A 10,749-nucleotide genomic window follows, 5' to 3' on the forward strand; every position below is an offset into this window, starting at 1 on the left:
CCCTCACCTTTCTCCATCCACGAGACACAGATTTTTTAGGGCCTTCCATGCCTTCCCCTTCCTTGATCTGTCTCTCCTTTTTTTAAAGTGATATTTTTAAGAAATACATGGAAAATACCAAGGATCAATGTCTGCTCGTCTGTCACCTCTCTCACCTCCTATTCCATAAAGCTGGCCCTTTATGTTGCTTTACATGCCTTAATATATGTTTTATGAAGATTATGCATATGATAGGTTTATATGTAAGATACATATTGGTTTGGGTGTCGGACCCTTGCCGAGAACTCCTGCCTAGGCCTGTCTTCTCTCCTTTACTCTCCACGCCATTCTTAGCATGTCGCGGCTGTACCCCATGCCTTGGATCCAAAGAAGGGGAGAGAAAGACTTATTTTAAGACAGATCTATTTTACGCTTTTATTATAAAAGCAGATCTATTTTCAAATGTGCAATGTCTAAATGGAACTGGCCAACAGCGGGAGGAGACTGGGGTGACTGCCTCGAGGTCCAGCCTCCACCCCGCCCCCCGCCCCCAGCTGCTCCCTCCTCCCACTGCCCAGTCGGCAGAGGGCCACTCCCCAGAGCTCACCCCTGGGCATCTCCCCAGGGCAGGATGTGCTCTCAGAAGTCCTGGTCTGAGGGTTTGGTTACACTGTCCGCTCTTGATGACCCGCTAGAGTTCTCGGGTATGAATCCTATGGAAGAAAGTGTTTAAGTGTGTGCACAGGGCCACCCACACAGGCCCCTCCCAACGATGTGCTCCCAGACCTCCCCCATCACCTGCTGCAGGGGGCAGGCAGTTTCATAGCCGCCTGTGCCAAACATGAATGTCAGTCTGTCCCTTGACGGACCCAGGATATGGTGCAAAGGCCAAAGGAAGTGGTCTGGGATCCCTGGCCCTTCAGCACAGACATGTTTGAGTTCCTTGGACGACTTCCCACACTCCTTTTCACGTGGCCTCTCTCTGCTCTGGGTCGCGTTGATGGCACCTGTTTTACTCTGTGACCTTCCTTCTGGGGGCTGTTCCTCAGGGCCTGGCACTTCGGTCTGGCATCCAGACTGCGGAGTCCGCTGCTGGGCTGAGGAGGGTCCCACGGACAATGTAGCAGCTCAGCCTTGCCAGGAGCCGCTGCCCCTGGGCTGCCGGACTGAGGCAGCTCAGTCTTCCAAAATGCTTGTCCACTGGAAGTGGGCAAGGGGCTCTTGCCTTGTACGGATCTGGGCAGGATGGGAGTCTTTTGTCCAGGTCTGGAATCCGGGGGGTTGGTACTTGGCGCAGAGCTCCCGGCCAGCATTGGAAGCCTGACCTGCCAGCTTGACCACTTACCGGCCCCTGCGTCCAGCCTCGCGCATCTGGCTGCAGATGGATGGGGCCCAGATGGAGGCCCAGGGCTGAGACACCCACCTGGGTACACTCCTGGTTACTGATCCAGAGCCTTCCCAATTAGCACATGACCTCCCTGATCAATAACCGAGAGGCTGCAATCAGATATTGCTACTGTCACTTTAAAGATTTTTCTGAGGTTGCAAGCTGTGCACACTTGCCCTCTGCCTTGGCGAGAGGCGTGTTCTTGGGGCAGGGCTGACTATAGCAAGAGGAACCCAATTCCTTTCCCCTTCAGGCACCCCCACCTGGAAGCTCTTAAAACTAAGGGAAAATATGAAATATACATACCTATATATATATATACATATATCTATTTATGCACATATTGGGGCCAATCTGATTTGCTAGTTATTAGACAATAAACTGTACAAGGAAATGTCTGATCTCAGTGTCTTTATTTAGCATAAAAGTGACCTTAGAAGAGTTCAGGTTAGATAGACAGACAGCATCTCTGCCAGGGGACTGGCAGCTGTAGCAGCCCCTGGGACCTTTCTAGCCGAAGCCCCACCCGGGAAGGGGCACCTGCCCGACAGGCTAGAGTTGGGGTCCGCGCTCAGCAGCTGAAGAGCTCCTGTGAGCTCCGCATTTGTATATTGTGAGTTTGTATAAAGCCAACACCGGAAATAAAATGGTTTGTACAAGTGGTGCGTGTCTTGCCCTCTGTGTCCATGTCTGCCGCTGGCTGGCCTCGGGGTTCATGGCCATTTACGGTGGGTCTGGGGCCAGGCCTTCCCGAAGAGCAGAGCGGGTTCAAAGCACGTGGACCGCCACCCCCACTCCCTCTCCCCCCAGCTGCATCTCCCCCTCCCTCCCAGGCAGCTATCCCAGAGTTCTCGAAAGAGTGCCACCTCCCTGCGTCCCGGGGATGATGCTACGCTGCGAACACCACAGTCATCTTCTTGGCTCAGGAGACCCCAGATCAAGGCTTGTGCTTAGGTCTGTATACCGGGGGCATCAGACGCTCCGGGCCCTGGAACCTCCCCTGATTGGGTCTCCGAGGCTGAGGGTAGGACTGTAGGAGAAAAGTTATTCTCCGCCTTTCTCGGTGACCACGCGATGTCCTGTATTTCTGCTGTAAGGGACAAGAAGGCATATGATTGGGCAGGGGGGCTGGGGGCATGTTATCAGGACACTCAAATTCTTTGCATCCTGCCTCAATGCCTTTGGTCCATTTCTCTGGGTAGGAACTCGGTGCTTATCGCTTATTGGCACTCAGTGTGGAAGACTGAACTAAAGCTTCTCAGTTTGAAATCTTTCTGTGAACAGAATCCAGAAGCCCTGTAATTCTGGGGGGTGGGGGTGGGGAGAGAAATGAACCCAGGACTGCGGCCGGTCCAGCTGGAGTGAAGCGGGATGCCTGGGGGGAGAGGGAGGTGGTGGTGGTTCAGGGAAGAGAAGAAAATTGAGAAAGAGGAGACGGGAAGGCAAGCTTCCTCTAATTGCCGATTTTGCCTTGGGCTGGTTCTAATGGCTGATTTTGAATCCTGGACACCTATCCTCATCCCTAAGGGGCTAGTAAAGTCGCTATAAAGTGACTATTTTGGGGACTTTGTGGCATCCCGGGGAGCACTATAGACCCTGATATCCTTGGTGAATCGGGGAGAATTGGGGCCAGATGTAGACTCAAGACAGAGGCCTTAGGGCTGGGAAGGCGTAGTGGAGAACTTGTCCGTTTCGGGGCTGCCTCAGTATCTGCGGCCCCACCCAGGCCAGAGCCCGCGGCTTGGAGAGGAGGAGGCATGTGGGAGCACCACGGGCACCACTGTACCCACCAACAAGGCCGGTTCCTCTCCAGGGATGATGCCCACAGGTCCCTGTCTGCCCCACCTCGGGGCCCACGCCGCCCTCGGATGGAGCCAGGCTGGGGCTGTCAAGTAAAGCAGCAGCTAGCAGAAGGCCCTTTCGGAGCGGTGCTCTGACTGCGTGGCCATTCATTCCTAAAGAGGGCATGTCAGTGCCAGGAAGGAGCCGGGCTTCCACCTGCCGCTGCCGTGGAACCAGGCCACCGGCACCTCCCACCCCACAGCCTCCAGAGAAGAACTGGCCCCACGTCCCTGAGACGGATCCCAGAGAAGATGACATCAGGCTCATCTCCTCCTCGGCTCCTTTTAGCGCCATGAAGACAATCCTTGCGTCTCAGTTTCCTCATCTGTGATATGGGAATGTTAATACCATCTTATAGAGCCCTCAGGAAGTTCCAATGAGAAAACAGAAGAAAAACACTCGAAAGTCTGAATGCACCCGGCCGGCATGGCTCAGTGATTGAGCATCTATCCATGAACCAGGAAGTCACGGTTCTATTGCGGGTCAGGGCCCAGGGCCCAGGCTCGATCCCCAGTGTGGGGCGTGCAGGAGGCAACCCATCAACAATTCTCTCTCATCAGTGATGTTTCTGTCTCTCCCTTCCTCTCTGAAATCAATAAAAATATACATCAATTAGAAAATAAGTTCGAATTCACTTACAAATGTCGGGGGTGGAGGATGCTGCTGTGGAGGTCACTCAGCTGCCTGCAGGGATGAGGGGAGAGTGAGAATGTGTCCTGAGGTCTCCCCTTTGCTGCAAGATATGTCACCAGGGCTCCTGCCGTTCAGCCCTCCTTCCGCTGCCCAATTCGACTCCTCCAGCCTAGGCCCAGGGCCCTCCCCCAGGCCTTGACCACGCAGCCAGGCCATAGGCTGAGGGCCAGCCCCAGCCTTCCAGGGTCTGCATCCTCCTCCCAGGGGTTGTCCACGTGAAGAGGCTCCTCTCAGGAGGGTGGGCAGTGGGCAACCACGCTGGGCCCGGCTCCAGTGCCCAGTGCTGAGATCTGGGACTCGAGCCAGGAGGGCCCAGATCCAGGAGTTTGTTCCTAGCTCACAGGTAAGCTCCATGGTGGGAAGAGAATTCAACGCTGCTGTTTGCTCACCTATGGGAGTAGTTTAGAACCACAAGTTCCCCCGATGAGAGAAGTCTTCCGTAGAACAGTATTTGTTAGCGTACGCATAGCAGAAACATTAATGACGACAGTAATTGTTATAACTATGCGAGAAGACTAATAACAATGGCTCATGAAGTGTGTGCCAGGGCCAGTGCCCGGTCCTCTGCCCATCGCATGAATTTACTCTGATCTTCGTTAAGCTCTATGTGAAAGGTACTGTCATTACCCAAGGACCTGGGGCACCAGAAAGGACACAAAATGCCCAGGTCTCGGGGACCTAGAAGGAGGCCCGGGGTGCTCTAGAGCCTAAGCTCTTAATTTACCAGTGGTTTCTTTTCTTTTTTAAAATATATTTATATTGATTTCAGAGAGGAAGGGAGAGAGAGAGTTAGAAACACTGATGGGAGAGAAATATAGATGAGGTGACTCCTGCACACCTCCTACTGGGGATGTGCACGCAAACAAGGTCTTGGTCCTGTGTCCTGCACACCGTTATAACGTGCAAGGGGCCCACACAGCTTCCATATGAGTCGTGCAATTCAGAGCAGTACTGAAGAGTTTTTATAAGCCTCTAAGTTTTTTAGAAGTTTCATGAGTAGCTCAATAAGTTAGGAGATGCTTATTAAGGAGCAGGAACTTAAATGGAATAAAAACGTTGTCTCAAAATCATTGAATAATCTACCGCCTGCATTGCCTACACAATTCATTATAACGTTGCGGCCCTGTATGTTTGGTTGAAAATGACTCCAGTGCAGGAGGGCCTTGCTGAATAAGTAGACACTGAATGTAATATAAATATTTAACAGAGGAGATCTGAGAGAACCAAACAGCGTTAAAGCAAAGTTACTTGAAATGCGGGGGATCTCATTGGATCTCTTGAATAAATGTTTTTAGAAGTTATTTCCTATTATCGCTAACCTTTATATTTTTAAAGTTTGCAGCCCAGGAATGCACACCTATGTTGTCAGGATTGCCTGTGGAGTTGTTTGGGGGCGTTGCCTGTTAGTTTTTTATCTTCCTCTCATACTGTCCCAGGGCTCCACATGCAATTGGTTGAACCACTTATCTCACCATATCTCTTTCCAATCCACCCTCTATTCCCATCACCTATCGGAAATATGTGAGCTCCAAGGCCTTGAAGATCCTCCAAATGGAATTTTACCTGAACACACAGTGGCGTTTCAGGACGGATCTGTGTGTGTGTGATACGCCACCATTTCCCCATTCCGTGCCGTGACACAGGGAGCGAGGGCCAGCGCCTGGGCATTCACGCTGGCTCCTTCTGCCCCACGGGGCCCTCCCTCACTTGCCTTGCTTTCTCGTCCCTACTTAATTTAGGTCCTATCCCTCTTTCTCTTTTCATCTGCAAGGACATCCGGTCTGTTCTTACCCGCCTAGCATTCATTTTTATTCTAGTGTTTACTCCCTGTTACTCTTGTGGGTTTGTTTTAAATTACATAATGGCTCTAGTCTTCTATTTCCCGTAAATTCGAATCTATTTCTTATAAGCAGGTGCAAGCAATCTGCCTACGCCATTTATGTCTTCCGGTAAGTCTTGCCGGTGCATTTATATATTGAGAGACATTGTGTTTTATTATACATTATTTCTCTTCGTTACAACTGGCTTTACTTGCGTTTGTACAAAGGATGTCTGTAGATTAGCCATGTCATCTGTGGACTTCATTTCAGGGGAGAGGGGACATTCTAAAAGGGATGCTGGCTCTCATGGGGCTGAGGACCACTGCCCTACAGTGGGAGGAAGGTGTTCCGAGCTCCCCACCCCTCTCTCTTCAGGCCCAGAGGGAGGAAAGGATGCACCCGTGACTGCTCACCTGCTGGGTAGACTAGAACCAGGCTTCCTCGACAGTCCAGTCTTTTATCTATGGTAGCTCAACCCCACAGTCCAAAGCAGGGGAAGAGGAGGTGGAGCCCTTGTGTCTAACTCCGTCTGGCACTCCCAGGAGACCAGCAGCAACAGGTTTTACTCGGTTGCTTGGCGCCCCCTAGGGTATAGCCTGGGTACTAAGCGCAAAACAAGCCAACTGTATACAAGATGAATTTTGTACTTTTCCAAAGGGAAACACAGATGCCAACTCTTCCCCTACACACTCCAAACCCAGGCAGGAGCCTGGGCACTCCTTGGTCTCCGCTCTTTTATGTACAGTCCACGTTGTGCCGAGGAGTAGAAGGCACTGAACTCGACCTGAAGGCAGGGAGGTGGGGGAGAGGGGACCCTATAAGTCAGGTGGGATATGAGATGCGCCAGGGGCCCAGCCTGTGGGGGGACAGTGCCCCTGGGAGGAGCCAGGGGAAGGGAGCCTGTGACTTTCAACAGCCATTTGTGTGTGTGTGTGTGTGTGTGTGTGTGAGTGTGTGTGAGTGTGGGTGTGTGTGTGTGTGAGTGTGTGTGAGTGTGGGTGTGTGTGGAGAGTTAATGATTTACCGGAGGCTCCTTTCACAACTTACCAAGGGTCAGCTTCCCTTGAGCATGTACAAGCTTGGATCTCGGTACTCCTCGCCCCGGCCAGCTTGAACCCAGGGGGCCCCCCAGGCAGCCTGCGGCATGATCTCCATCACCGAATGGCAGAGTGAGTGTGGGGGGCCCTGCTGTGGGGGGCTGGGCTGGAGCGGGGTGTTCAGGCGAGGTGGGGGCCGAGGTGCCCCTCCCAGCTGGGATCTCGTTGTGGGAAGTCTGTGAGGTGACCTCTGGAGCCAGTGACCCGGAGCTGCTGTGTTGGCATCCTCCATGCAACAGGACCATGGCCAGGGGTGGCTCCTCGGCTGCCAGGGGCTGGGGGGGTGGCTCCAGGCCCCCAGGAAGCCAAAGGCTGGTGTTGGGGGAGCTGGTAGGTTCACACTCCAGCTGGTGCCTTTCCACTCGGGGCCCTTAAACCTGGGGTGCTGCAAAGGTGGGCCCAGGAGGCCGTTGCCCATTCAAACATCTTTCCCCCAAAACTCTCCTGGGGCCCCTATGGCCCTGGGTCCCTTCCTACCAGAAAATAAACTCAACACCGCTCCCCAAACCCCCATATCCTCACTCCTAAACCATCTCTCCCTCTCTTTGGAGTGAGCAGTGGAGTAGTCTGCGGGTCTGGGAGGCGAGGGAACTGGTTCCGTGAGTTTCATTCGGGGGGGTTACTTAAAGCCTCTGAGCCCCGGTGTCTCATCTGTGACCTGGAGGTAGCACTCATTCATTCACGGAGCAGATGTGTCTCTTGTGCCACGCACTGTGCTGGGCATAGAGTACACAACAGTGAGTGAGCAGACTTACCCCCCACTTACAGCCTAGAGTGGGGAAACAGGAGCTGCTGGAGGAGGCCAAGGTGGCAGCAGTGACCTGGTGGGAAGGGACCGATGCTGGGTCTGTTTTGAGGAAACTGCTGAAAGGATTCGCTGATGGGTTGGATGCGGAGTGTGAAACAAAAAGTCAGGAATATTTTAACCTGAGCAACTAGAAGGTGTGAGTAGGGAGGAGCGGGCATGTTGAGTTTGATGGGCTGGTATTAGACATCCAGGTGAGATGTCAAGTGGGTAGCCGGGTATATGAGCCTGGGACAGAGAGGGGAATTTTGGAGCTGCCCACATAGAGATGACATTTAAAGGCACAGGACTCCGTGAGATCATCTGGGCAGTTTCCCAGCCTCCCCACCACTGACATTCGGGGGCAGGGTAAGTTGGTTGTGTTCTCTGCCCTGGGCATTGTAGGATTCTAGCAGCATCTCTGGCCTCTACACACTGGATGCCAGGATTACACTCAGATTCCCAGTTGTGACCATCAAAACTGTCTCCAGTCCTGGCTGGATGGCTCTGGTGGCTGGGCATCATCCCGTCGCGGGTTCAGTTCCCAGTCAGGGAACATATCTAGGTTGCAGGTTCGACTTCCAGTTGGGGCATGTATGGAAGGCAGCTGATCAATGTCTCTCTCTCTCTCTCTCTCTCTCTCTCTCTCTCAAATCAGTGGAAACATAGCCTCAGGTGTGGATTTAAAAAAAAAAGTCTCCAGACATTCCCAATGTCCCCTGAGAAACAAAACCGCCCCTCCCAGTGGAGAACAACTGGCCTTCATATTTCTAAAACTATAGAGAGAAGAGGGCTGAGCCCAGTGGCAAGCCAACATTTTATTAAACCAGAATGTGCTAAGTTTTATGAAGAATGTGCTGAATTTTATGAAAGAAAGCAATGAGGGAACCAGATTGAGGTCGGGAATGGAGAGCGGAACAGGTCTCCCTGAGGAGCTGGCATTGGCATTGAGACCTGAAGGATGAGTACCAGTGGGAGGAAACTGTGTGGACGCAGGCCCGGCGTCCTGGGAACCAGGTGTGGTTGGAGTGTGTCAGGCGAGGGGGGCAGGGGCAGGAGATGAAGCTGGACCAGCAGTCCTGGGCCACTCCATGCAGGGCTGTGAGCCAAGGAAATGGGTGTTTTGTCTCAGCCCAGGGGGAAGCGGGGAATAGGATTGGATGGTATGTTCTCCAAGATCCCTGACCGCCGTGTGGAGGAGGGATATGAGGAAGGCAGGAGTGAAGCAGAGACTAGTGGGAGAATGTTAGCGGGTCCGGAACAGATGTGAGGGTGGCTTGGAATTCGGTAGTAAGAGTGGAGAGAAACAGCGTGGCTGGTGTGGCTGGTTTGGTTGGATGTCATTCTGTGCACCAAACGTCAGGTCACCAGTTCAACTCCCAATCAGGGCACATGCCCAGGTTGCGGGCTCCATCCCCAGTAGGGGGTGTGCAGCAGGCAACCAATCGATGACGTTTCTCTATCATTAATGTTTCTATCTCTCTATCCCTCTCCCTTCATCTCTCTCTCTCTCTCTCAATAAAAACTTTAAAAAAGGGAGTAGTGACTGAGGGCGTAGTGAGGAGACTCAGTGATGGCTGCAAGCTGCCCATTGGGTGGTGGTGACATTGTATTCATTTGAGGAAAACCAAGAGAGGCGCAAGTTTAAGGAAAGATCAATAGCTCGGTTTGGACCTGTTGAGTCCAATTGGCCTTGAAGAGAGAGAACCACGCAGACTTGCTATGTAGGCAGCTGCACATGAGTTTGGGAGCTCAAACTCATCATTATTTATTTATTTACTTGGGCTAAATAAATAATAATAAATGTAATATATATGAAAGGCCAATATCAACATTGTCAGCACACAAGTGATATTTCCAGACATGGGAATATGTGAGAAAAGAGAATGAGACGTGAACTTGAGCCAAAGCCCTGAGCCATTAGAATCCCAAGAGGAAGAGAGAGAAGTGGGAGGAGCTGGCCAAGGAGCCCGGGGAAGCGTGGTCAGACAGCAGGACGAAAACCAGCAGCAGGCCACCATGGGATCAGCAGAAAGACCACTCCAAGAAGGGAGTGGCCAGCTGCTAAGGTGAGGACTGACCCCTGCCCGTTGGATTTGGGAACCCGGACATCACAGGTGGCCAAAGCCAGAACAATTTCTCTGGAGGAGGCCTGGGGGGTGGGTGGGGGTGGCGGTGGATGGGCTGGGTTGATGAAAGGTACTTTTTCTGGAGCCAGATGCCAGGCTACTGGGATCAAACCCTGGTCTGCCAGCTGCTGGGCGCCCCTGGGCCAGTGACGTCATCTCTGAGTGTTTCCGTTCTGTGTGTGAAGTGTGGCTAACCGCGTCCCTACCTCAGAGGCAGCTGTGAAAATTAGATGCGTTCACAAGACTTAAAGCGCTTGGACTGTGCCTGGCACCGTGCGCCGGTTAGTGTTAGTGGTTGTTACTGTTCATCACTATTGGTCACTTTGAACAGTGAAGGAGGCTCTTTCTCCCCATTTTCTTCTTCCTCTTCCTGAACAATTGTCCTAAAGCTGTTAGGTAGAAAGGGAGGTGGTGCCCACAGCAGGTGTCAGAACCCTCGCCAGGTGGAAGGAGGCTCACCTGAGGTTGGCCTGGTGCCAAGGCAGCGTCAGGTAGGGAGTGGAGAGGAACTGAAGAGTGGAGGACCCTGGCAGACAACACCTTAATCAAGGGGTCAGAGAAACCTCATCTGCCCTGGCCAGTGTGGCTCCGTTGGTCGAGCATCATCCTAAGCACCAAAAGGTTGCCGGTTCGATTCCCGCAGTCAGGGCACATGCCCAGGTTGTTGCGTACAGGAGGGCAATGGATCAGTGTTGTTTCCTCACATTGATGTTTCGCTCTCTCCCTTCCTCTTTCTCCAAAAAATCAATAAAAACATGTTAAAAAGAAAAAAGAAACATCATCAGTAATGGGCCACATTGAGAAGAACATAGCATCCCATCTTGTTGATATTTCTGCAGAACCAATACCAGAGAACTGGCCCAAATCTTCAAAAGTGTCAACGTCATGTCAAGGGAAGACTGAGGTCCTATTCCAGACATAAAACCAAATGCCACACGTGGCTCCGAACTGGATCCTTTAGTTAAAAATGCTAACGACTGATGAAAGGTAAATGTGGTCTCACTTTAGGGGGTAGCAA

General features: G+C 52.3%; 1 protein-coding gene across 1 annotated transcript in view; it reads left to right on the forward strand.

Moving 5' to 3' along the window:
* Nucleotides 1–6,764: 6,764 nt before the first annotated feature.
* GOLT1A (golgi transport 1A) overlaps nucleotides 6,765–10,749 on the forward strand; it is a 42,232-nt gene continuing 38,247 nt past the window's right edge. Inside the window, exon 1 of the mRNA XM_006771986.2 lies at nucleotides 6,765–6,890. Within this exon, the coding sequence (XP_006772049.1) occupies nucleotides 6,866–6,890 (25 nt within the window). The 5' untranslated portion in view covers nucleotides 6,765–6,865. The remainder of the gene's footprint in view (nucleotides 6,891–10,749) is intronic.

Source organism: Myotis davidii, unplaced genomic scaffold (genome assembly GCF_000327345.1).
Source record: "Myotis davidii unplaced genomic scaffold, ASM32734v1 scaffold246, whole genome shotgun sequence".
In the NCBI taxonomy this organism is placed as follows: domain Eukaryota; kingdom Metazoa; phylum Chordata; class Mammalia; order Chiroptera; family Vespertilionidae; genus Myotis; species Myotis davidii.